The sequence below is a fragment of the Amia ocellicauda genome, chromosome 19 (assembly GCF_036373705.1).
Source record: "Amia ocellicauda isolate fAmiCal2 chromosome 19, fAmiCal2.hap1, whole genome shotgun sequence".
In the NCBI taxonomy this organism is placed as follows: domain Eukaryota; kingdom Metazoa; phylum Chordata; class Actinopteri; order Amiiformes; family Amiidae; genus Amia; species Amia ocellicauda.
The window spans coordinates 17,565,364-17,593,361 of NC_089868.1; the positions used below are offsets into that span (position 1 = coordinate 17,565,364).

Below are 27,998 nucleotides of genomic sequence, written 5' to 3' on the forward strand. Positions count from 1 at the left end.
AAAAAAGATACATAAATCCACCACTTTTATTGGTATCTTCCACAATATATATATTTAAAAAAAAGTTGGTCAGGTGAGTCTGCAGAGACACGCTACAGCAGTGCAATGTTGAACAGTGCCTTCGGTTTCCAATGGGTGTCCAAGTTCACTACTTTTGCCGCCTCTACATCTGCAAGGCATCTTCTAGTCCGTTTAGATCTCCATCAGTTGGTCAGTTCCCACTATTACTTCATTGGTTCTTTCAGCTAGAAAAAGGAGCAGAAGGAAATCAGCCGAGAGCAGCGCAGCTCCAGCCATTAAACTGCCAAAGAGCGGATTTGCACCTCGTTATGTTTTTATCACAACCCCTTTCGATATCTGTGTTGTGATATGAATGTAATCCAGGCAGGCCTTTCAGTGGTGATGCTCTGGATCTTAGTAATAGTAATACACTTGGTAATAAAGAACCATAAACATTTCACAGAAGCTGATAATCTCTCAAACTCCCTACCCAATCCGTACAATGCCAAGTGAGTCAGAAGGGGAAAAGAAACAAATGCAATTTCAGATAATAAGGGTTAGAAGGTGCTAAAGTAAAAATAAGTGGTTAAAATCTACTGGGTGTTGCGAGAAACAAATCCTCCCTTAAGCTACTGTATATTGACAAAGATAATGCATTAAGGGTTTGAAAGAAGCAACAATTGGGTTTTAAGACTAATTTCCTTAGACTAAAGACACAAGGGCATAATCTGTTACACATCCAATCAATGTTAAGTTAGAAAATACAAAAATAATTCAAAATCTTTTTGACCGGAAATCTATAAAGCGCTCCATTCACACCGGGATTATACGGACGCAGGTCTCTATCCCTATGAGGCACATGCTTGCATCCGAATCCCAAAAAGCAGAGGCAGAGATGTGTATTCATGGGCCATATAAACACGTTTTTGGTGAAAAGGAATCCGAACAAAGGCTGTTTTCCATTTTAACAAAAAATAAATAGAGCATAAACACCCCGAGGAGAGAGCATCCCCTCGCAGCTCCGGCACCGAGAGAGCGGCTCCTCGGCGGCCGGCGTACACTTGACTTAATGTAGCGGCACCTGCAGATTAAGACCACCTGTCTTTAAAGTCTGTTTTCTTTCTCTTGCAGGGTGGTCTTTTATAAACGTTATGATCCAACCGTCTTGTAGGAAAACAGGGACATTTCATGTGTTTACCAAGATTTATTTAACAGCTGATTACACCACTGTTATTACATATATGACTGTCCTTTATCCTGTTTCTCATTTGTCTAAAAAGATCTTCCGACTGATCATTCCTTTAATACCGACATAACGTGTTTTGAAAATGTTTAAATACTTAAGATATGCAAATTGCAGAGACATACACTGATGTAAAGCAATAGCTGCTAACATTGGCACTTTTTAAACATTTTTCCTAAGTATGTAATAGTAATAATATACTCATTTAAAACCACAAACGCATATTGATATATCATTTGGACAATATAATTTAAAGAGTAGTATTCAAAATTAAGTTTATATATACTGTTTGTTTTGGGATATGGACCATATATTTGAATTCCTAGGCTTTTACTGTGACATAACAACCTGGTTGGAGAGTAAAGGAGTAAGGCTTATAATTTGGGATTTCTGAAAGCTATTCAATTAGCCAATGCCTCCGAGGTTGTGCCCAGCTAATAAGATCCAGCTTCTCCGAGGTAACCAGCAGCACTCAGCAGAAAAGGGATGTTACAGTTTATAAGTGGGCCCAGAGTAAAGCAACACCCTGTTGTTTAGTCAATTAAGCAGAGCTGCCCCTGGACAGCTTAGTGGAGCCTCTGGCAGTGTCAGTGATAGAGAGGTTACAGCCCAGGCCAGGACCACCCTGAATTCAACAACCTCCCCACACACACAGACACACACAGCCCCCTCCCTGCACAACCCCCCTGGTAGAACGAGAAAACAAAAAGGTTTACATAGACTCAATTATAGACATGAGCTTCATTTTTAATAAGCTATTAAAGCAAAATCAAAAGCAGTGGTTGGCAGAACAACCGGGTGTCATTAGATGATAAATTCACGGCGGCACCGGGTTCTGCTCAAATGAGAAGTTAAACACACACACATGCATTAGCCCATTAAGGTAGGTTTAACTGCAGAAAAAAATGCCCTTTACAGGTAATTATATGCGAATGAATGAATACTTTACGGTGAGGTTCACAGAGGTGGTTTAAAGAAAGTTAATTTCCATGCATTTCATTTTTTTTTTGCTCAAATATTCCAGTGTCACCCGGCTTGGCAAATTCATACAGAAAGAAACATCGTTGTACTTCTAGAACAACATCTTACAATCCAGGAGGAACAGGACAAAATATCCAGCATACAATTACTTCTTTAATTTGTTGTATTTTTAAAATTGAAATATTTCAGACATACCTTTGAATTTAATCATATCTGTAAATCTTTAGGGCTTGTTATAATATTTCATTACTACTGAAGCAAATGATGGTTCAATTATAACTCCAATATATATATATATATATATATATATATATATATATGTATATAAAGAGAGAGAGAATCCATTATTATTACACGTTAACACTATATTATGTGTTTATAAATCAGAATTGATGCGTCAACTTCTGTACGGTCATCCCCAATGTAGTGTAGTCAGACCCTGTGACCTCAGTGTATTTATTTTTCTTAATCATGAAACAGAAGCAAGACTCACCCTCGGCCTCAATGCGCTGTCCGCTGCCCACCAAGCAGTACTTGATATCAGCACCTCTGCCGATGACGGCCTGGCTGCAGATCACACTGCCCTGAATACTGCAACTGTAAAGACAGGACGACACATTTCTTGTATATCAATTCACAACTACCTTTTAAAGAGGTAACAAATTAGCTGATCTGGAACTAAACAAGGTTTCCAGAGTGCTGTAGCCAAGATGTCTGGGACACTGACTAAAATGTCTTATTACTTACTGCACATATGGATACAAGTATAGGGACACTGAAGAAAATGTTGCATCCCGATTCAAATATTGTCAATTAACAATTTTTGACTGAAGCAATGTAGTACAAATAAAGTTTAAGGTCAACTTTGGACCAATGACCTAATTATTATGTAGTAATGACGGCTCTGAGTTTGTAATCCTTGGCTTTAAAAAAAGAAAAGGGGGGGAAAAAAAAGTCTGAACTTTGGAATACATAGACAATAATGGACATTTTCCCCCTTTATAATAACACAAAGCCTGGACCCTCTTTTGAGGTTGAGAATTATGCAAGCCGTTTCCCAATTCCACCTAATTAGGACATACATTTGCAGGCCCTGCTCAAACTTTTACCACACACAGATCTCCTTATTTCAGCGTCTGTTTACAACACTTAAAGAATAATATTTTCCTGGGATCGCTTTGGCTCCATAAAATTTTATTTGCTCAGTTTAATGTTTACACGAATACCCTGAGCCAACATTTTGGTACATGAACATATTTACTATGAACTTAGTCTCTTTCAAGTTGAGTTAATTGCACAGCTGAAGGCCTGTCCTGTATTTGTTTCTTTTTTCAAAGGCACTTTATGCTTCTGCATTTTTAGTGGCCTTGTTTTATTTTTTTAAAGAAATAATTAGCATATATATTAAAAAGAAACACCACTTCAAATCACGCTGTAAATAAATGGTGGAAACCACAATAAAATAACAATCACACTCGGGAAACCAATCTTTAAAAGAAAAAAAAAAAAAAACTCACAACTGGAAAGAAAACCAACATCTTGCCGTTTTACTCCCAGAAAATTAGATGCTTCTCACGTTCGACCTCATTACCTCTACCTGCTAGGGAACTCTTCCAGATCAGAGGAAATCAGCACTGAACAACTAGACTCTTAAATGAGCTATCTGGGACTTTACAATGTGTTACTAGGGGCCAGATTTTCCCTGTGGGCAAACTTTGGGCAGAGTGCCCATCTAATTTGGGCAGAACAATGGACCACAATGCAGGTCTTTTTGTCCCAGAAACACGATTACCCACTTTTTTACAATATACACTCTACAAAAAATGATTACAACAATCAATAAAACTTAATTTTGGTGAATAACACAGATTAATATAAAAAATATCACCGACACATCACAACATCAAACTAGAGAAGCACGTTTAACATGATTATTACCATTACTCTTCCAAAGGCTGCCAATTATAAAGTGAGCCTAGAAAACCGATAGCCATCAAGCTTGGGGGAAGACGGTGGTTAAAATGTATACCTATCTCTTTCCTTTGGCACGAACGGCTTCCTTCCGGAAACCCAACTGATATAAACAGTGCATGTACTGTAGGGGCATGTGTGGCAGATCTTGCAGAAATGCTTACGTGCTAAGTCCTGCTGCCGTTAAGGTTTGTATTGGCAAAGGAACAGGAGCGATCTATTCAGGTACTCGATAGGAGGGGGTGGGAGTTGGGGGTTGTGGGGTGGATGGCTCTGGGAGATTACAAGGATTCAAGTTTTAAACAGAAAGACCACCTAAGAAGCTCCAGTGAAATACCACTAATTACTGACACCGTGCTCCTCCTCACCCCGACCCCCTCCCCCCCACCCGCTTTGTAAACAAGCACTCCTAGATGCAAACAAAGGGCCAAAAAACGCAAGAGCTTTCTTTAACATGCCAGGGACTTGTTAATCCCCCATGCATTTTTTAAGTTGTAAAAAGAATTGCTGTTTCTTTCTCTTTCTTTCTTTTATGAACACACTTACTCATACATACTTATACATGGACATGCTGGCTGTATAAAGTTCTTAGAAGACAGCGCACAAGCAAGAGCTAGGAAGGGGCACCACGCTAACCATCGCTTCTGTGGTGTCTCCACGGACATAATACAGCCAGCATGTCCGCAGATAAAAGCATTCTCAAGTCCCGGTTTAAAATGTGCACAAAATGTAACTTGTTCCTTTTCTGTTCATTTAAGACACCCACAGCTCAGCTCCCCCAAACAAACACATTTTCTTTATGCGCGTCCTTAATTGGGAGAAACAGAAATGAAATGGAATTTTCCACTTCAGAATATAAAATAATTAAAATGGCAAATTCTGTTTTTTATTAGACAAGTGCGACTGAATCATGAGAATGTAATGGAGTCTTTTCAAAAGAAAGGGTACAAAAAATGTAAATTAATGAACGTTACACAAGGCCTAAAATTAATAAATAATAAAAACAAAAACTCAGAAGGATTTTTTTTTCACATAAATATCTCACACACAACAGGAATCGTTAAAAAAAATGCACGAATGCTAGCAATCTATATTCATTACCTATCTGTGTGTATATTGGATTGTCCCTGTGTTGTGCTTGACTGCACAGCTAAGAGACATTTTTTACACGCTAGCTTCTGTCTCCGTAACATAAAACAGAAGCAACAACCACCCGCGCCCCCATCTCCTCCCACCTCCCTTTACAACTCCCAGCTGCCTCTAGTAATGGATCTATCTGTGCGGCACACTGCAGCGTTACAAACTGCATGGTTAGGCCTGAAGAGTCCATACTGCCCATCAATACAGTCTTTAAATATAGAAAATTGGGTAAATTAGGGATTGCAGTCAGGCAACTAGTTTGGATTACATAATGGGGGCAATACCTGCATTTCATCGCTACCAAAAAAAACACAATAAAATGTTGCATTACAAAGATCTTGACCAATGACAAGGGCACTGCTGACTGGACCAGGTGAAGGATTCTCACAAACCTCTTCGCTGACTAACTTCTGATAATTTTAACAAACCTCACTCAATTGTATGTACGGTGCACGTGTATCCTTCAAATTGTACTCTTTTTGAATTGCTTTGTCTGACTTCTGTCTATTTCTGCCTGTCTATAACAAACAAACCAACAAAAAAATAACAAAAAAAACATGCGTCCGACGTTACTTTCACAGAGGATTCGTTATCCGAGGTATGCAACCGAGATTAACTTTACTGAATGGAAACTGTGAAATATATCATTTTGGATTTCTAGATACTAAATTCTTGCAGGATGTTTCTTATATCCATAAATATAACTGAACTAAAACATAGTAGAATAAAACAGGAGAAAATAATATCTTCTGAAAGACACTTAAGTTAAGGAGGAGGCCTGGAGCTCTGTGGTTGTTTCGAGCGCGCTCCCTGTCTGTGTGCGTCTGTCACTTGGCCTATCAGGATCTTTCAGCAGGGCCACAACTCTGTGAATTGCCTCCCTGATAACGACCCTCAGCTGTCTCCCGCCCTGCCTCCCTCTCTGCAGTGTCTGTCCGTCAGCGCTGATGTAATTTTCACATTTAAAAAAATGCCTCAAAAAAGGAAATTAATTGCCTCTAAAAAATGTTATTCTAATGGCATGGCATGAAACAAAGACTCCTGCTAATAGGAGAAAGAAATAGTTATATAATCTTAATGCATTCTTTTACTCAGAACTCTCAAAGCTATAATGCCTATTTGGCAGAGTGAAGGGACTACACACACAGGGTCATTTGGCAAGTATTCACAAACATTTCACCAGGTGGCGCCACTGATATTGTGACATGACCGCTAGTATGTTTTTTCATCTCTAAAAGTGTCAGATGTGTCAGTTTGCTTGCAGTTTATTTCCTAGACTGAACAGTGTTTATAACGTTTTTTGAAAAGCAATGAATGGAGTGGCACCCCCTACTGAAACAAAATCTGGGAGCTTTCACGCATAGTTCTGTCCACCGCCATGTGCGTTACAATTCAGGAGCTTTACGCAAGACCCTGAAAGTAATAGCAATAGAGTCAAAAACATCATGTATACGTACCCTTCCTCAATGGTAACGCCATTCATTATAATGGAGTTGGTGATCTTAACCTTCTCCTTGATTGTTGTTGAAGCCCCGATGGTAGAGCGCTTGATGGACGTTTTGTCGGACACCTGACAGGACGGACCTATGATGCTATCAGATCCCACCTTCAGAAAAAGAAAATAACGAAAAAGAGAAAGTTAAGTTAATTTCCATCCAGAAAACCAGATCCCACTAGAGGGTCAGCTGAAGACACCTAGAGGCCTGTCAGCTTCCATACCGACTCACCACGCATTGTTCGGAGATCACGGCCGACGAGTGAATCTGGGGCTCCTCTGAGAACAGTTTGGGGGCCTTGGAAAAATGGGGAAAGTTATGAAATAGAGGAGTAAAAACACTGGTATTAAACTAGTGTTGATGACCACAATATAACCCCCACGTTATAAAATCATCAGCAGCAAACGGTAAAGGCCGGCACATTTACTCTCACCAGGCGGTTGGCCTCGATGTAGGCAGCCAGGGTGTTGACGCGGTAACACATGCCATCTTCCATGATGTGGACGTAGCAGCGGAGTTTGCCGCCGTGGTAGGCATCGTTCATGTCCCCCCGGTGATCATTCCAACACGACTTGTCCCTGGCGAGCTGGAGAAGATCCTCGTCTTTGGATGAAATGTAAATATCTAAGAAACGGATAGACTTTTAGAGACTGAGTTTCGATAATATTAGCAAGCAAATGATGGCACAAAACTTCACACCGGGGGAATTCTGAATGAATGACAGAAAATGCTTCAGTTTATTTAAAAAAAGAAAGGCTTTTGCAATAGTAGCCATGAATGAAAATGTATCTGATTGAATCAAACTACTACCCACCTACAAATCCCAAATTTTCTAAACATAGTACTTCATGTTTGGTTTCTATGTGGTAGATGCAAGGAGCCTTTGGCAAAAAAGCTGCCATTAAGTACTTAATGCTGCTAATTTTCAATTGGCAGGAGGGATACAAGTTTGACTCAATGCAGGCCCTAGTCTGACCCTGAAGTGAACTTGAAGGTGTTCCACAGACTCAAACATCTGTCTGCTGTTTCTGACCTGCTGTTTTTGCTTCATTCTTCTTCTGGTCTTGTTCCGATTCCTCTTTTGTCTTTTGTGAATTTGTAGACCTGGAGAACTGTTTGCTGACCAAATATGGAACCAGTTCTCCTCGAATGGATGTGATGGATCTTGAAAAAAGAAGACAAAAAATAATATTTTAGTGATTGTTTAATTCGTTGTGCTGTTCTTTCAGTGTGTTGTTGAGCTTTTATATAGCCTTTTTCTTTTTACCTATACATTTGTATTTATTTGATTCTCAACTGGCTAATAAACACACATGTAATCAATTTGGTAATTTGCATGCAATAATAAACACCCAAATAAATACTCACACATTTGGGTTCACTCCATCCTTAAACACATATTATCAAGGTTTAAGACAATGTGCTTTCAGACAAAACTGGCAAATTAAACTTTGCTGAGCTACAGCCTGACCAAAGTGTGGATGTGACAACAATATCCCAAGCGCTCCACAAATCTGGCCATGAGGAAATCCTTCTGCACTCTGCAATAAAGCTGAAACTGGGACAGAAGTTCAACTTTCAGCACGACAATGACCTGAAGCACACAGCCAAAGCTACATAAACTGACTAAGGAACAAAAAGGTAAATGTCCTTGAGTGCCCCAGTCAGAGCCTGACCTAAATCCAATAGAACATTTGTGGCATGCCTTAAAGATTGTTGTCCATCAACGCTGCCCAATTTACTTGACAGCGCTTGAACAGTAAAACAGCAAACAAGTAACAGCAAAGAAGAATTGTGAAATATATCCAAATCTAGATGTGCAATACTGATAGACCTATTCCGAGAGATTCACAGCTGTAATTGTGCTTCCACCAAGTTGGAAGGTGGGTGGAGATTGATTCAATTATGATATTTCAGTTTTGTATTTTTAATACATCATTTATTTAATAATAAAAACATTTTTTCCCTATAACAGTGTGGAGTATGCTGTCTAGATAAGTGAATACAAATAATTACAAAAATGAATGAAACTATCACTGAAAGAAAAATTGAAAAAAGTTAAATGGGGTGTATACTTTCTATAGGCACTATATATATGTATTATGCTCAAAGCAATCAAATATGACTAAGACAGTAGTCCGTCTTCATTTGAAAGCGATACATTTTGGTAACAAATGTTATTTAAAAAAAAAAAAAGATTCAGGTTGTGTTTTAATACATATTACTTAAAAAAAGAAAACAGAAGATAGAACCTCACAGGGGATAGTTCAGAAAATATTTTTTTTTATCTTCATGAATCATTGTGTTCACAACCAAGGTTGGAAAGCTCTTTAATATTCTGGTCATGCATGATCATTTATCCCCACTTACCCTAATTAGTGAAATAACTGTCAACGTGGTTCAGATCACATATTTGTTTTCAGTAAAACAAATCGATATCACCTAGAAGTTAGGGCCGGAGGCGGGGGTTATGGAGGTTGGAGAAGGATAATCACTTGTCTATATGGCTAATATCCATGTAGACTTTTACAAGCCTGTACCGTGGTCACAAGAGTAAGGATTAAAAATTTAATTTTGATCCGCTGTATATACAAGTTCATGGGTCCCTATCAACTTAAAAAGGATCAGGGCAAATAATGTTTTTAAAATTCCATGTAAGCCTGCGGGCAATTTTATTTTCTCTCCCCTTTCTCTCTCTCTCACTCCCTCTCTCTCTTCTTTTTTCTTTTCTTTTCAGGGAGATTAGAATTTCCATGTGAATACCAAGAAAGAAACAACAGTTACTCTGTCCTTTTCTCCTTAAATGCTCCACAGCGGAGGAGCTTCGAGGGAGGAAAAAAAAGAGAAAAAAGAAAAACTTGAATAAAAAAAGTCAACCCACTTTGAAGAAAAAAAAAAAAAAAAGAGGGGGGGGAAGAAAAAAAAACAGCGCTTTAGACCCCACGTCTGGGAAGCGGATTAGGGAAAATGATATTTATATCAGGAGGACTCAGAATTAAAATGTCAAAGCACTGGGAAGCACGGTGAACAAACGGCTCCAGCGAGTATTTATGTAAACCGAGCGAAAATTCCTACTTGGAAAAAGGAAAAAGAGGACGCTGAATGGGCTAATGCGCTCCCAAGTTAATGCCACCTGCGCTTATTTTCAACGCCACTTAAAGAGGCTGTTTGGGATTTCCCACAATGTGAGTTTAACAAGCACAAAGGGACCAGGCAAGGGGGGGGGGGGGTGTGGAAGCAATTACTAGCCCCTGTTTCAGATTCAGAGCAGCAAGTCATTTTAAGAATGCAGGGGCTGGCAGATGTGAACAGGCTTAAGCTACGACAACAAAAAAATACCTTTTGCCATCACTAACGAGGGGGTCTTTGTCCCTAGCGCTGTACATAAACAGTGTATCGAAATGAGAAATGTGAAAACAAGCAAACGCTGTCATTTTCATTAGAAGTAAATGGCGGCAAAAACACGCACTCCAAAACCCAGCCTGATTTTCAAATCACGGTTCCAAGAGACTACGTTAGTGATAGTGCTTTTAGAGGATTCACTTCTCTTCTCATACTCTTGTTTCTCAAACGGTGGGCCAACCTTGAAAAGGGTTGCACACAGTTTGCTCCTTACAATTTGTTTTACCAGTAAAATAAATGAAATGTAAAGGGTTTTAAATTACACAATCTCATTCACATTAAAAGTATTCAGAACAAATGCTCTGCTTTCTTAACTGTGCTTGAAAATGACTGTTTAGTATCTGTCAGGGGATTCATTCGACTACACACATTCCACATCTTCAAATTCGCTTTCACACCTGGCAGGATACAAGGTGTTTAAAGAGAAGTAAACAGTTATGTCTGAGGGGCACCTCAATGTAAACCTCCTAGAGGTGTGTCAGTAGATTATTCAGGTAGGACTATTATCAATTGAGCTTTTAAAGTTGAGTCCGAACAATTAGAAAGTTCAACAAGATACTGAATATCACCCACAGATTGCTATATTATAAATAAGCCAAAAGCTCAGACTCACACTGAACTCAAAATCAAATAATAGGAAGTTTCTGTGAAAATGAATATGTTTAAATCTTGAGGAAATTGTTTAATTTTGTGCAATCTTATTTCACATGTCCTGTAATGATTCTCTTGTTTATATTGATATTATTTCCCATGGGACTTAATTATTCAGGTCAAAATAAGTTCTAAACATACCAATACATTCTCTATTATCGATTTATATTAATACATATTGATATAGTATAGCTCCCTTCACACGGTAGCCACAGAGCACTTTACAGATTGAAAAAAGAAACAGACAAATAAACAAAAGAAACAAATAAACCATTAGGCACGGAGGAGAGAGAACCAAAAACTCCTACAGGGTGGCAGATTGTTATAGAAGAAAACAAATCTCTGGGGGTTCACGGCTTAAGGCCTAGGCCTAATGGTTGCCTTCCCTCCAGGCAGTATAATTTTATATTGTATTATTATTTTACATAATCTATTTATAAATCTATTTTTGTCAGCTAGTTAGCATGCCAAATACCAATATAATTACACACAAGACAGAATCACACAAAAGCCCTGGATAATAATTTTCATCAGTAATAAATTAAGTAACAGTAATGCGTTTATACACGATGCCAAGATCATCCTAATACTCACTTGTTGTCTGCTAAAAAATCGACCACACATTTCTTGAGGCAGTACAGGTGTGCATCAACCAGGCCAGTTTTGATGTGCATTCTCGGGTGTCTACACAGAAAAAGGAAAAACAAAGTTAATAGTCACATTGCGTAAAGTACAAAGGACATTTCTGCTTGAAGCCATGGATATGTCATTAAGCTACCATACACGGCAAACACACAACAAAGACTTCTTAAAGTAGAAAACTAGGCTGTAGGCCAACTGAAATTAGAAAAACCAAACACTTTTATATTTTCTCTTTTAGCCTGATGTTTTCTAATTAAATGCTGCAGTTCAACGTCACAGTATTTGTAGCCTTTAATTTTCCTCTGTATCCTTCCTTAATTGATTCCTTTAAAGAACTTTATGAGAACATCTGTTATGAAAAAAGCAACATAAAAGCAATGGGATGTTGTTATATCTATCCATTGTCCACCACCAACCGTATGAGGCCCCCTGTCCCCACACAGCTGCCATAGCAACACTGCCTGGCCTACTGTTCACAACTGGTCAAACGCCAACACTGGACCCCCCAATTGGTTTACAGCCTTGAATTGACATGACAATGTTCTGAAACCCTCACATATCCTGACTCTCCAACAGCTGCCCATGGAGAGTATCATTAACCTAAACTAAGCCAGAGTCCAAGCGTTCTGTAATTTCTTCCTTGTAGTCCAGGAAGGACCAAAAGAGGGACAACACCAGCACCTGCACTGATGAATCTGCACTCTAACCTTTGCACTAATTCATCAGACTAAAGCTTGTCAAAAAAAAAAAAAAAAAAAGGCCTCGTTAGAGAGTCACATTCAATAAAACCTGGGCAATAGATGTCCAACGTGTTTGCAATCAGCAGGATTCTCCACTACACTGGGTTCATGTTTTGCTTGTACACGAATATGTTTTTAAAGAATAATCACAGAATGTATTTAGATCTGTGCCAAAAATATAAATATGATTATGATTATCTTATTTAAAATAATGCGCTTAGCTAAATTACATTAGACCATGATTAAAACACTATTAGACTACCAGTGCAGCCAAATATGTTTTTTAAATTATTATTTCAAATATTAAGGCTTCTAACATATATATGCTGCTTATTATCCTGTTCAGTTCATAGCAAAATGAAAATGATAAAGTTAATCAGTCCACCCAAGACTGAAATGAAACGCACATGCTGGGTAATAAAAAACATCACGTACTGGACCCTAATTGCCAATTACCATTTTGATTGCCATGGTCACACCACACCTTGTGTAGTAGGTCAGACTGTTACTACCATGGCTTACTTGCACCACACTGCTAAAAATCTCTATGGCAAGATAACATTTACACAAACAGCTATCATTAAGATGCACTAAGAATCTGTGATCAGTGCAGGGTCACTTCTTCCATGAGTAATTTATGTAAATAAAGTCGCCTGGTGAATAATGTATCTTCTCCCAAAGTCAGGCTGCTGGGATGAAGTCAGGGGTGTCAAACAGTCACAAGCCTAATTATCACTTAATAACCAAACAGTTAGTAGCATGTAATCCGACTGTAATCTGACCGGCTCAGTCATCCCTTGGAAGTGGTACAACACTCAATGTCTTAACATGAACTGACATAATTGTTTTTATTAGGTTTCCCTTTTTCTATTATTTCATTGATCCTCTACATATCCTTTTACCTGTTGGGCTTTAAGGTTTTGTGTACAGTGGGATGTCCAACCTGCTGCCACCCAGTGAGAAAGTCATTCCCAGATGAGGGTGTTAACCTTGCATTCCTCCGTGTTGTGTCTCACCAAGTCACATCCTCCATTGATGACTACCACATGTCCAACATGTGGTATCTGTACATCTCACACACACTCACAAACAAGCATGGAGAACGCCCGGGACCTCTGACCCCCCACCCCTCCATCCTAATACCATGTCGGTACATATTTAACACACTGATCTCATCTGGGTGAGTGGATATGACATTCGGTTTAGTAGACAAAGTCAATATATTTTACCCCTCAGCATTGTTCTCAATCCTATAACCTTGACTGGTTAATTTGCTCGATGACTGAAAGAGGGCCAACAGGTGCCTTTGAAAGACTGGTGATACATATATATTTTTTCTCCTCAACAAACCAAGAGATTCTCTTAAAAACTGCTTTAGAGAGTCAATGCCAACCACAGAAGCGAGTCTGGACAGCACGCAAGACTTAAGCTTTAAAACCAGACGCTTATGATTATAAATCAAGGCCGAAGGGCAGAGAAAATAAAAATGAAAAAGTAAGCAACCGCAAGTAAACGATGACAACTCAAAGCTGGCTTTAGACTCGACTCATTCATCAGCGTGGTAGAGCAAGCTCATGAATTAACAAATGCCGGATGTTGGAAGATGTACTTCTGAATGTTGGTTTTTTTCTTTATATCCTAGTAAAACCAGACAATTTACTGAACCACTAAAGTGAAACTACCAGTGTCCACATGTTATTACTAACTTTATTTCCTGCCAAATTAGAATAATATGAAACACAAGAGCACATTTTAAATACATAAAACAGTCCTCTGAATGGATTCTTGAAAATGAAATATACAGCTACCCACATTGCCCGTTGTCAACTGCGTTTACCACATACAGCATGTTTGTGTTTGCAACACTCCTTTGCACAATGCTGCAGGATAGAGAAAATAAATGGGTAATGCTGCAAATGTCAGCTTTTACAAACAGATCTGCTCTTAAACACACGGCAAAAATTTGCACTTGTCTGGAGAACAAGATCTTAAAATGTTACAACAAAGTCTCAGAAACCAATGGGGGGAAAAAACATGCAAAACTATGACAACATAAAACAAGTCTTTATCCTTTATCCTTCCCTGTTAATTTGGCAAAAACCTGAATGCTTTGCCTCACTTCGTAATAAAGAAAATGGTATATCTGCATTCAGGATTGACTCTTAATCAATTCAATTTAAAGCAGGGTGTGGTTTTCACATTTGTCCTAATATATACAGTAACAGATTATTAGTTTAAAAAGACAGTTGTAAAACAAGACACATTCTTATATTTCACACAGGCTGTTACAACTGAATGCCTTCAAATGCCACCATGTTTTTCCAAGTGTAATCGATTCAATTTACATTATTGTGTTACACATATTAACTATTAATTCTGAAAGTTAACATTTCCAGTAGGATCAACTGGTCCTATTTTTTTTTCCACCATCTTCAACCTCCCGCCCCCACTTCAGTCTATAACTAAACCCAACACATGGCATCACTCAGAGCTGTCCCTAAGTGCACTGAAGTGGAGAAAATGGATCGCTGCATCTTTAAACACGCATTTCCGTTAGAAGGAAGGGTAAACAGTGATAAACAATGCATGACACTGATTTATGTGACCCTCCTCAAACAGATTTTCATCTGCCATCGTCTCTCAGCACCTGTGGCCCGGATAACAGAACACCCACTGATGAAGGCCATTTTATTGGAGTCCTGTGCAGCGGAAGCCTGTACTGCTTTTAAAGGGAGACCTGCAGCAACAGGTGCTTTTCATTGACTGAACTTTTACTTTTACTTAAAAAAACAACAACAAGGGGAAGTAGCAGTTTCCTCATCAGCTACTTGCAAAATTTAATTACTTGACTGCATTAAACCTCACTCCACAGAATGTGCGCAGTACGTTTCACATTTACACTCCATGGGATTCTGTTTTCACCAGTGCCATTTAGTTATTTTATGAATTTATTGTTATTAATTATAAAGGTAAAAAAAAATGCTAAAAAGAAAAAGACTATTTTCGGATAGTGACTCACAAGTTGTTTAATGACTGACTAAACCCCGACCTCCACCCGTTAAATCATCAAATTCCACATCCCAGCGAACTGAGGTAATGGACTTTGGTGTTGCTCTCAGAGGGGACAAAGCTAACTGCAGTTCTGTCACGCAACACGTCTGTGTCAACATTCGAACAGTCAAACACGTTTAGAAGAGCCATCCACGGCTCAGCAGAGAGAGCACAGTCTTTGTAGTCTGGCTCGTCTGAAACTTAAGTGTAAATATTTGGGTCAGAAATCAGCGTCAGGATAGGGTCGGGAGCACGCTGGGTGGTTTTGTACTTAGCGGTTGTATGGCAAAATGTCTATTAAAACTTTTTATTTTTTTAATCAAAAGAAGCATTTGAGAACAGTAATTAATGGGAAGGCTATTCGGGAACAAAAGGTTAGTAGTGAATTAGGCGCATGACATTGATTTAGTGTTGTAAATAAGGTGCATACATACAAAGGGTGCACACTGTACAGACTTAAGTTCCATATTTCAAAACTTGAAAATTATAATGTCTGAAGTTGTTAATTTTAATACTAAAAAGACATAACAACAATAAAAAAGGACAACTATTTATGGTTCGGTATGATTGTTCCAAATTTATAAGGTGGCTGTACAATCATCTGCAATTTCCACTTTGGAAGAAAAGACAATCGTACAAAAATACTCATCAGTAGGGCACAAACACTGCTTGACTTGCCATGTCCGATTTCATTCTATGCTCGGGGAGCACTATATCAAGACGCAGGAGAAAAAAAAAAAAAAAACAGCAAGGATTAAAGAATAAAACTTTTAAACTCTGACATAAATCAAACTCTAAAGTACAGCAAGATAATATGTGAGAGAAATCTGCAGGAGCTTTCAAGCTGTAAAATCAATTAAAGGGTCAACTAATATCACATGTGTAGCGTGGCCAAAGCCAAGGGGCTCGATTGCAAACATGTGCAAACGCCAAGCAGAATCACCAGGAGGATCGCAAACCGCCTACCAGCAACTCGGCTCTTAGGCTTCTGTGTCGAGAAAATAAATCTTTAACAGAACTGGGCCTGGCCTCTGCCAATATCAAGGACGAGAAATTTGTATTCAATTTTGGGTCATAAGTGTTTCAGCCAAGGTCCTGTGCTGCTCTGCAAAACACTGAAGTGGCTCTAGGCACCTGCATGGAGCTAATGCAAAGCACAGACACTATTCGTAGTAGGATTTTGGTAAGGGTGCATGGGATTGTGTTTAGTAATATTAATTTTTTTCTCAATCGCAAAATATTACATTTATAATTCATGCACTCACAAAAGTGGAAAATCGTGGGCTGATAGTTTGTGATATTTGTCCAGTGGGACATGAGACAATCGTTTTACTTATGTGGAATACCATGGTAAATTTAATTGAACATAATCATAGCAAAGTGCTTCATGAAGTTTGATCTGCTGGAGGATCAAGACATATCACCTGATTATAGGACTGCTGGTGACCAGTAAGTGACAGCAGTCATCATCATTAGTTTCTCAGGCCAATTGTCTTACGCGACGAATATTTGATGGTAACCAGCTTGTCTAATGACAGCATTATTGGCATGAGTGCCATTCTGGGTCTGTATAAATACACAGTCAGACAAGCAAACAGATACAGACAGATTATACAAACAGGCAAAGGGCTGAAACTGCTTGCACATAATACAGACATGCCATGTTCAAACTTCCTGAGTCGGGCAGAAAGAAAAATGGACACGGGAACGAGGTCAGTTTAACAGTCTGTATGCGGAAGAAAAAATAAATAAACTTTTTGTGCTATACGATACAAATAACAATGAACACTTTTCTTATTTTGAGATGTTTGTCACTGTGATCTTTCTTCCCTTGCATATGAATGTGGAATAACTAACAAAGAATGCCTTCCATTTATACCAAGGGACTGACTGCCTGGAGTGGGTGGGTTATAACTAAGTAAGGTCTTTAGCCAGACTGACACTCACTAATGGGATTTCCACTACAAAGCCCTATTGGCTCAACATTGCTGTAATACTAGCTTTTGGTCAGTCAGAAACATCATCTTGCTCTTCTCAAATCTATTTACCTCACCTCCTTCTGCCTACACTCTATCTTCTTTATTTGAAGTACCAGGAATGTATAATAGCTCAGCAAGAAGTATTTAAATCTTCAGCCATTATTTGGTCTCTGGTTCTTTAACAATTTTAAGAATAGGAACTTCATGTGAAGTCCACTAACAAAACAAACAAAAAGGCATACTTAAAAACAAAAGCAGTTCAAGAGCCTCGATTGTTTTTAAATATAAATATATTCTGTTCATTGAGCCAATGCCTGGTCTCAAAAGCAGTCTACAGCAAAGTAAGACCCAACAGCTCTTAATTGTGCCAAAGAAAAAATAAAGTATGGTAAAGGGGTTTATATTTAGAAAAACACATCTCTCACCGACATCTCTGAGTTATGTAAAAGAAAGACCAGAAAGCTGTACAACAGTCCTGACTGTCTAGGGAGGGATTGAGAACGTGTGTGTGTGTGTGTGTGTGTGTGTGTGTGTGTGTGTGTACGCACTGTGCAGAAGAGCATGCTTGCAGCTGCCACAGCGCCCCTATTTAAGGCCACGATTTACAATGGGTCTGGTTGCCTGAAGTATTTACGAGCTCCCAGTGAGCCGGGACACAGGCCCTCGACCTGCGCTGGCGATGACAGCTCGAGGGGCCACTTCCGGCCCCGGGAGCAGATAGTTTGTACAAGGGGCTGCAGACAACAAGATGCAAGGCTTGTATATAGATGGACTTGCTGTATGTTTGTGTGCCCTTTTTACTTGATTTGCTGAAAAAGGGCTGGTGCACACATCACTACACATCATCTTCATCAGCCCATATCAGTCCACTGCTAGATTTGGCCTCTTCAAGATGTTTCCACTTCAGCCTTCAGCCTCTCTTTTCCAGGTCATGCATGCAAAATGTATTATTTCATCTTCCCATCTTTTATGTGGTCATCTTCTAGGTCTTTTTAAATCTCTTGGGATCCATTCGATAGCTTCCTTTGTCCATCTTTGATCTGCTCTTCTTCAAAAGTTTCAGGCCCTTTTAACATTTTCACTCTTTCAATGAAAATGTCAAATTTTAATTTGTTCTCGGATCCATTAATTTATTTTTCCATTTGCTTATTCCTAGCATGCATCTTTCCATGCTTGATGGGTTGTCCGCAGTATATATACACATACCTTATTATTTTCACTTTAAGAACATACAAAACATACATCTTCACTTCAATGCAACAGGTTGAAACCGAATTCTCAGCTAAGAGTTCATTTTTAAAATGGCATCTGTAGGTTCACTTTGGAAAAGTAAATGAAATGTTTTAAGGCGGGGCAATCATTTACAGTCATTGACAAATTGATTAAATGTTTTACTATCATTTTAATTCATTACTGAGTGTATGTTGTGGATGGATGGCTTTCACAGAAGTGACACGGTGCACACAGAGCAGAACTTGAGACACGACCAAGAAACAACAGGCCTGATAATAAAAATGCTTTTATAGTAAAGCAGTTTCGATTTAAAAACACAGTGGAACAGCTTTCACTGAAGGCCTGCCAGGGAAACGCACTCTGCTATAGCCAAAGCAGAAGCAAATCCCACACTTGTTGGAATAATTGGTGGGTCCCACGACAGGCAGGGGTGGATCAAATATGTTTTTATTAGCAATCCCACACAACAAAGAGGTCAGCCCTGGAAAGCTTTTGAGTTTGCATTGTTTAAAGGGAGCTCATCTGCAACACCTACTGGGTCTTACTTACAAAAAATAGCTCTGCAACCTGATATCCTTAAGACAGCCACAGACATTTACACACAGATTTCATTAAATTAATTAGAAAATTAACAGTTTCTTAAGAGGTTTTTACTCATTTACTCAGATTGATACATCATTAGTATGTGTACATTGTGACTTCAATGTTTAATGGTTTTGATTTTGCAAACACATTTTATAATTCAGGTTGTTCAAAGTAAAAGAAAACTAACTAATACTATAAAAAGGTTAATACAGACACTTACTTGCGCAGGATGGATTTCCTGATGACAAGATCCTCATCCAAATCTGCCTCATTGGCCATAAAGAGAAGTCTCTTTCCTGAGCTGTCAACCCCAACAAAGTCTCTCTGTTCACCTACAACGAAACAGCCAAGAAAACTTAATGACAGACTTGTATGGAAAAAATATAAATATGCTGTATTTTTTTGTATTTATTTTTTTGAAAGATAAATAGACCAGACTCAAGTGCAGTTAAGGTAATAAAGCTAAGCATGCATTTCAGGACTGTCTCAGACACAGATCACCAGATGATCAAGAATCATGTTTGACTGGCTTTCCATATGATAGAGCTTGTCAACATTTTCAAAGGAAGTTTCTCTTACAATTACCGGAGCTGGATTGTCATTGCCCCAGCTGGACAACGGACAAACTCCATTACGAAGGAAATAGAGATTAATATACAATATATTTCAAATTCAACTATTTATAATCAGTCAGGTCTCAAAATGCAAAAGCAGCTACACTACATGTCAAACTTCAGATACCTTTTTCCAACCTTACCTGTCTTTTTCTTTCCTTTCTGCCCAGGCACAGTTTCTGTGAATTCATGGGCTTTACTCATCAGCATGGAGAGCGTGGCATCATGGGCACGGAACAGGTCCACGACTTTGTGTAAGGCCGCGTCTGTGATCAGGTCACAGCTTACCACCAAAATATCTGTCTGCAGACAAAGATGGACAAACAAACAGTCAATAGCATGTCCAGCAGCTAAGTCAACTTATTATAGTTTTCAACACTGAGTTTTCCATTTCATTTTATTAGCACCTTTTACACATTTGACATTTCCAGGCACCGTATTACGCACTTGGCTGGTATAGGGCAGCATGATGTCTAGACTGTGATATAAGGTTGTCTTTACAGGCATGATATCCAATTTATTGCGTTTATAGAATAAATATGATATAAAATCAAGTGTTTTATTGGTCGGTTGTAGATTTACTTGTATTTTCTTTGCAATGTCGCAGGAAACGGACAGACAGAAGATGTTTTTTGAAAGACACATACACCAAGTGCCTTGATAAACATCTTGTTTTCTCTCACGGATCAGAAACTCACATAGTTGTTGGGGTTCCAGGAACAAGAACGGAATATAGCAATAAATTAGGCTGCATTTACCATTGTTTCTGTTTTAAATGTCTGGTTACCATCTGCTCTGCCCATCTAGCCCTGATGAATAAATAAACATCACAGTGGAGTAGGGGGGCCCGTTAAACAGAGCCTCGCTCTATAAAGACTGCATGCCTGACGGAGGAGGCCCAAGCAGAGGCAGAGACATGGCACACACTCAGCCCAGGGTACAAAGGCTCTGCTCAGAGAAGCACTCGATGATGCCACTGGGGAAAAGACATCTTGGCGATTGTAGGGCTCAGAGCTGAACCCCTTCTATGACTTCCCTGTGTCCCTGATTTACTTCTATACGTCAAAAGACATTATGTTCTCATATTGAGATCTGAAAACGCATTTATTATTATTTATTTGTATGAAGCCTGTATCCAAGGCAATTAACATTCTTCAGCACAAACCTTGGGGGAAATGTATAAAGCTCGAGTTTTTCAATAAAATATCAATAAGATTAAATTAAAAACATACAATAAATAAATGTTTTAAGAGATAGTGCCGAAGAATTGTGCCAAAGCATTTCTGAATTACAAAAAGTTGCTGAGATGACAGAACACGAATGTTGACAATATATATAATTTATTTTTCTCCCCCCACAAGCATGATCTATAAATATTCTATTAGTTAGAAGAAGAAAAAAAGAAAACCCAGATTATATTGCGTTGTCCCTATACCAATCTGTTTCAATCCATCCAGGTCACACCAGCCTGAGAGAGACAGGAATCACAGGCTCCTTCCGACACACAGACAGGAAAGGCCTGAATTATTTCAGGGAATCTACGGCCTATATTCATTGACACAGTGCCACTGGAATCTCCTCTGTTACATTGCTCTATTATATTAACAATAACATTTTTTGGAAACTCTTTCAAGAGCGAATGATGGTGTAGTTGGCGAGATTTTGCTGCTGAATTGGTGACCCTGTGGATTTTATTGAAGCGGGGGAGGACTTTCAGCTCAAATCCCTTCAACCTCCCACATTGGAGAGTGGGAAACTTCCTGTACATGTCTCCTAAAAATGTTTTAGCTCACAATCTGAACCCGTCACATCACAGTAATGGATGGTGTGGTGAGATATGCATCAAGCTGAACTGCTCAGAAAGTAAATTTCTTAAAATCCCAGTACAAAAATAGATTTCGAAGTAACTTTTTCCAGCAATTGACACTTAGCAAAGCTTAATTGTTCAAGCAATTAGCAAACAAATGTGTTAGAAACATACTTGCTTTCATGAAAGACTCTTGAAGAAAGCCATTATGATTTTGGATATTAAAGGATATTTGTTATGCCAGGTTATTACTGGATTCACATACAATTTAAGGACAGGTTCAGAATTACTGCTGCTTGTACTGTAACTCCTGGAATAAGAGTTTGGAAAGGAATAATAATAAAATAAAAAAAAATACAAAGTCTCTGCAGGCACTGCTTCTTCATTAAGAAAAGCAGTAGATCTTTTTGAAATATGAGTCTTTCAGTAGTATTTCATTTCATAATTAGGGGAAGGAATGCCATATGTGCATTTGTTATACGTTTTTTCCAGGGCTCATCCGTCATCACATAGGTTGTTTTTTCGTGAGTCCGGAGGTTCCAAATTTCAATGCATTTAATCTAACTGCTGAGCATACACATACAAACACATACAGTTCACTACATGCTGCAGCAAGCTTGTGGGGAGTGGAAGAGGATTTTTAGAACAATAGGTAGCCAGCAAAAATCAAATTGACTTCATGAACAAAACCACACTTTTGGTTTTAATGTGGGGTTTCCTAATGTATTCATCTTGACATCTATAAAGCTTTTTCTAAAACAAATGAAAGTGCAGGCAATCGCAAGTTGATTCTTAGTGTGAATTGTCAACAATGAAACACAAAAACTGAACTAATTCAATATTTTTCAACGCAAAGATTGTGATGCATTGTGCTTTCTTCTGAAATACAGCTGCTGTTCAAACTAGGGGTGATATCTACACTAAATAGCAAAGTGGAAGTGTAAATTGCAAAGAGATCACAGGTAAAGCTCCAATTAATCTTAGCAGCTCCGAGTTTGTGTCTGTTCCACATTCTTTACCTAGATCATTGTGATTTTCAATGCAATGCGCTTAGCAGTCATGCTGTAAACCATTAAAAAAGCTAGAATTTAGCACTGGCACCCTCGACAAAGCACACCTTGCCACCTCACAGCTAACACAATAAGAAAGAGCAAACAATGTCATTTAAGGCCATAACCTGATACTTTTTGACTGCATAAAATAAGCAAACCCAAGAAGTGGGAGGATCAAATATGGGGTGATCTAGTATGTCATCCCATGCAACACATATGCTCCCGGCATGGCCCGCTTCACTGTGGGTTCTGTGACCTGCTTGTAGGACAGCAGAGCATTCTGACATCATATGTTTAGAGAGCAGGGAAGGAGCTGGGTTTTCAACAGGTGAAATGAGCCGATTCATTCAGCCAGCCAGGAATGCACGGATCAGTGATCTCTCAGCAGCACACAGGATCTGCTTCTTCAATAGCCCTGCTGACCTCAGTCTTTCCACACAGTGGCCGGGTTAAACCTGGGGCGCCCCTTTTCTATGGGCTCATTCAGGGCCCCCATGTTAAATGCTCTGAACAGAGCCAGCCTGTAAAGCCGCAACTGAAAAGTGCCGAGCATGACTGCTGCTTGTTTGTGGACTTTAGAGATCTTGTCTTCTTCCTTTTTTTTCTTCAACGTACTTAACACAGACTTTATAGACCAAAAAAACGTCAAAGCTGCAAATCACTGAAATTTATTGCAAAAAACAACATCGAGCTCCATTGCAGTTGTGGAATGACCAAAGTATGCTTCATTGTTGACACACTACTGTACTTCTTTTTAACTCACTTTATTGCTGTCCATTTTATTTCTAGTAGGTGCACAATTTATGTGCGCCACTGCAACGCAATGACAGGATTCAAATGTGTTTATTGGCATTCATTAATTAAGACCATAAAAAGATTATTACATGAGTATTGTTGTATTATGGAACCACAAGGGTCAATTGCCAAAATGTGTATCTGTATTTGCACGATCCAATTATAACAAGCTACTATGGAAATAAATACAAAAACAGGATACGTTTTTCAGATGTTGAATAAGTAATAGGGGAGACAGTTTTGTGGGAGGAGCAAGTCTGAGTTTTGACCACATCTGAAATATGAATTGGTCAAGTGTTTGGTTTGATTTTCGCTCCCTTTAAAATGTATTTATCCACGAAGGCAACAGTTGTTACGTTCATGTTTCCTTGTGTACGTTTTTTTGTTTGTTTTACTTCCAGACAGATGACTTGAAACCAAAAAAATATGACCATTAAATTCATATTCAGTTTATAAAATCCCACACCTTTATCTTCTGTTGAATGTGGCGGAGGGCATCTGCTGTGCCCATGTCCGCATCCTCCTGAATACAGACAATGTCCAGCTTCATCTTGGTGTCTGTGCTCAGCAGCTTTTGGATTTCCTTCGTTGTGATGATAATGACCTCTGTGTGGAGAAGATTGATTGAAGCATCAACATACTGCTACAGTATGTACAATGAAACGACAACAAAAGACAGTGCTTACCAGGTAGTGAAATATCTTTCCAGCCCATTCATATGGTATAATAATAACTGCAGTAGGTCAGACTTTATCTTAATCTCTGAAAGGCCTTTAATAGCAATGCAGTCTGTGTGCCACTTAATGTCTGGAATTTGCTACTACAGAAAGGTGGCCATGAACTTAGTAAAAGAAAGACAAGATCATCTTTAAAAACTATGGGCAGAAGTTGAAAATGTATATTTACAGTAGATAATATGACCGTGTACAGTGTCTTTAAGTTAACAGTAAATAAAAGAAGCTATTCTGAGATGAATGTGAGACTTGTGAGAAAAGGTTCAGTCAGCGTGCTCAGTGGGGGACTTGGGGAGACACAACACTTTATAAATATATAAACATCTACACAATTTCTCTCACAATATTCCCTCTGATTTATTAGCAACATGAAGCTGATTTGATCAAAACTGGGTCACGGGACAGATGGAGCATGCTCTAATGTCTAATGGTATCTCAATTCAGCGTGATTTATGACACCCTTGTCTCACTACCTTTCCCCCTTTCCGAAAGAGGATGTCTGCCAACCAGCTCAGACACAAAAAAACAAAGAATGAAAACAAATGCTGTTAACTGCTTATGTGCAAGTCAAAAACAGCAAATCTACAGAATCTATAGCATGCAGAAGAAGGAAGTACACACAGGGCTCTATAATACATATACATTTTTAAAACATAGCCTTTCCTTGCATAGAAGCTTGGAAGATTTCTTTAATATTGTGTGAAATGTTCTTATGCATGAAGTAATCATAATAGTTCCTCCCAAAAGTTTAAATGAGACCCTTCCAAGAATTAACTTATTAGAACTTATAAGAAAGAAAAATCAATGAGCTTGTTGTCTTCCTGCATGTTAGACAAAGTTTGTATCAATATACGTTTCTATATTTAGAGTACCTAAAACTGGTTGGTAATAAAATTGATAATTCAGTTTGCAGTTGAAACAAGGCATTACTTGTCCACAAATATTTAATATTTGCACATAATGTGCATTTATCTATTATGTTCAATAAAAATACTGCCTATTGTAAAAAATACAAAATGCAGCATGGCACAACTTGGTACAAGTATGAGAAACCAATTGTTCCTTTTACATTAAACTGTACAAATTAGGACTCATATTCAGGGCCATAGCCAAGACCAACACCAAGCATACCAAACACTGCTTTGTTTTAGCTGTAAAACAAAATTAATCAGTAAGAAAACTAAATTGGCTACCTTCAACATCCTAATTTCCCAGAAGCCCTCTCTGAAAATGGCAGACACTTTATTTTCTGTGTTGCCATGTTAGATTTGATTTAATAAGTAACTGCAGCTTTTGCTATAAAATCTTCTTAGGGTTAAGTCAGAGATAGAATCAAGTCTACTGTCGCATAGCAATCCGATTTTTTTGCTTATTTTGTCTAGTTCTCTATAAAAGCCTGCAGGTAGTAAAACCTGAAATGGATCAAAAAGACATACAATGACTATTATTTCCTTCCCCAGTTAAAGGTACTAAAAGAAATGAAACAAACAAAAACCATGGCATAGTAAGAATAATGTGAGAGAAAGAATTGAGCATACAAAACATTTTCATATGGATTTATTTCTATAAGAATAAGCATGTCGTTTTTTGAGCATGCACTTCAAAACGGTTATGTGGACATTCTTTATTTAAACGGTGCTTAAAAAGGTAAGGAATTAAAATCACACTATTCATATGGATCATTTTGTTCATTGTTGGTTATGCACTGTAGTTTTTGTTTTATTTTGTATTAGTTATTTATCCAAACAGAATGTAGGCCAAGTCCTGCAGCATCACACCTCGGAGTGACCAATGACAATTGCTAGGCTGAAAAGACTGGCTCCCCCCCTTATTTTAATGAATCACTAAGTTATCCCCATGGTGAAGATCTAGAAACACACATACCTTCAAACCCAACTCTCTCCAGCAGGTTGAGAGGGTACCAGATGAGTGGTTTGTTGCCCACGGGCAGCAGGGCTTTGGGAGTGCTGTAGGTGAGGTCCATCATGCGAGAGCCTCCTCCTGCTGCCATCAACACAGCCTGCAGCTCCATCTCCTCAGCTAAGACACAGCAGGAGCTCAACTCACACACACAGCACTTTTGATTGTTAAGAGTACAGTAATAAGTTGCTTGATTGTCATGTCACATGGCTCCTTTATTGAAACATGTAGTAGAATATACTTAGAAGCTACTTTGAATTCTGGAACAAACAGTAAGGACTTCCAGTGCTTGTCAAGACAGACGTTAACGTTCAGGGCAACTTCCTACTATAGTTTCAACTATAAGCATCCATAAACTAACTATATATATATATATATATATATATATATATATATATATATAACAAAGTCTCCAATTTCACTAAATTTAATGCTTTTAAATAGTAGTAGCCGGAGACTAAAGTGGCTGCCCGAATAGCACGTTTTCACACGCTGAGACCAGTGAAGCCATTTTTGCAATACGGTATATGTACAATACTCGCATTAATTATAGAGCTATATGAACAAATCAAACACAATTACAAATTTGGACTTACCTCAGTATATGTTTAAGTAAATCCTGGTAATTAGTGGAGAAAACAAGCTGTCAAGTCACCGCCGACTCTCACTGCCGCAGACACAGCACACTTGCATAGGGAAAGCGTGCAGCACGGCTCGGATTTCAGGAGCAAGGATGGGCTAAATAGCGTGAAAATAACTTACATTTGATTCAAAACACATACAAATATATATATATATATATATATATATATATAGTTTTGCGTTTCTGAATAAGATAAATGCTACTAATCGTGAAATCAGACGTACACTACAATATGTTGTTGCGTGCCGTTCCTTAATATGACCCCCCGTGAAACAAACTACAACAAACTGAAGGTTCCTAGGTGATGACGCAATACCCTATTATATGTATGCAATTGTTATGAAAAACAATAATAATAATAATTTTGGAGATATATATGTTTTGAGCAACACTTTTTGAAGAACAGCAGGGAAGATTCAACACTGAAACAAAAACGTGGAAAAAATAATACCTAAAAGACTATATAAAACGTCCCAGGCCAAATGCTCACAAGAAACTTTACCTAAATTGTATACCCAACCTCATAACCTAGACATTTTCAGTAGAATGAGTTCTACCCCCTCTGCCTATGCCACACCACAGGGTACCACTTTGTGGAATTTAATATCTACTTTAGTGTACAAATTGCAGTCTCTGTTTAGGAAATTAGCAACAGGAGCAGAAGACATCCTGTGCAGATGCCACACAGAATCCTACATCTTAAAATACATTTAACAAAAGCTTTATTCAATTCTATATGTTTATCATTATTTTATTGTCTTCAGTTCAGAAAACCTACAAAACTGTGTGGACCTGAAGAACATAAATGTATGTTCTATACACAGTATCTAACTTTGTATGGAGTAACTAAATACTAATATTATACAAGTGCTTGTTTGTTTGTTTTTATTACCCAAACAATATATTTTTTATAGAGAGTTTCATAGTGAGCTCCAGATTTCCTACCTTTCCCAGCCTTGGCTATATATATATTTGGACCTAACTCATTACGAGATCTGGGATTTCAAAATAGACAAGCTGTGTGAGGTTGCGTTTTATTGCTCTGTAGCTTCTGGCAGGAGGCATGCCTGATCTTTAGGGTTCAGGAGCAATGTACGACTCAACAATTTGTAAAAGAAAAATCCAAATTCTTTTGGAGCCAGTGGCTCCCAGTGTGTCCTGAACTTTGGAGGGGGTTCCTGAGGATTCACTTCAGTAATTTTCAGGCCCCCAACCAATGCACATAACCACCCACCCACCTCCCTAGTTGAGAGACACAGCTCAAACCCCAATCCGCAGGCCTCCGATGTAACAGCAAATTGAACTCTGGGAATGCAGCT

General features: G+C 38.5%; 1 protein-coding gene across 2 annotated transcripts; it reads right to left on the reverse strand.

Annotated features, from left to right (window-relative positions):
- Positions 1–3: 3 nt before the first annotated feature.
- Positions 4–27,998, reverse strand: eif2b3 (eukaryotic translation initiation factor 2B, subunit 3 gamma). 2 transcript variants are annotated; one of them, XM_066692056.1, is made up of 13 exons: positions 27,918–27,998; positions 26,633–26,774; positions 26,001–26,156; positions 23,849–23,988; positions 19,872–20,031; positions 19,335–19,446; positions 11,479–11,568; positions 7,865–7,995; positions 7,265–7,455; positions 7,063–7,128; positions 6,793–6,941; positions 2,718–2,821; positions 4–245 (listed from the first exon to the last, which is right to left on the reverse strand). In XM_066692056.1, exons 3-13 carry the CDS (start codon positions 26,146–26,148, stop codon positions 193–195), a joined length of 1,344 nt encoding a protein of 447 aa, XP_066548153.1. In that variant the 5' UTR covers positions 26,149–26,156; positions 26,633–26,774; positions 27,918–27,998; the 3' UTR covers positions 4–192. The 2 variants fall into 2 exon arrangements, with proteins under 2 accessions (XP_066548153.1, XP_066548154.1); XM_066692057.1 differs by lacking the exons at positions 7,063–7,128; positions 27,918–27,998 and having other exon boundaries at positions 26,633–26,948.

Excerpts from the sequence above, each read along its gene's own strand:
- eif2b3 (XM_066692056.1), bottom strand. The coding sequence starts at position 26,148 with ATGGAGCTGCAGGCTGTGTTGATGGCAGCAGGAGGAGGCTCTCGCATG. Across the intron at positions 7,456-7,864 it reads GAATGAAGCAAAAACAGCAG|ATATTTACATTTCATCCAAA; the intron begins GTCAGAAACAGC and ends TCCGTTTCTTAG. Across the intron at positions 7,129-7,264 it reads ACATCGAGGCCAACCGCCTG|GCCCCCAAACTGTTCTCAGA; the intron begins GTGAGAGTAAAT and ends CATTTTTCCAAG.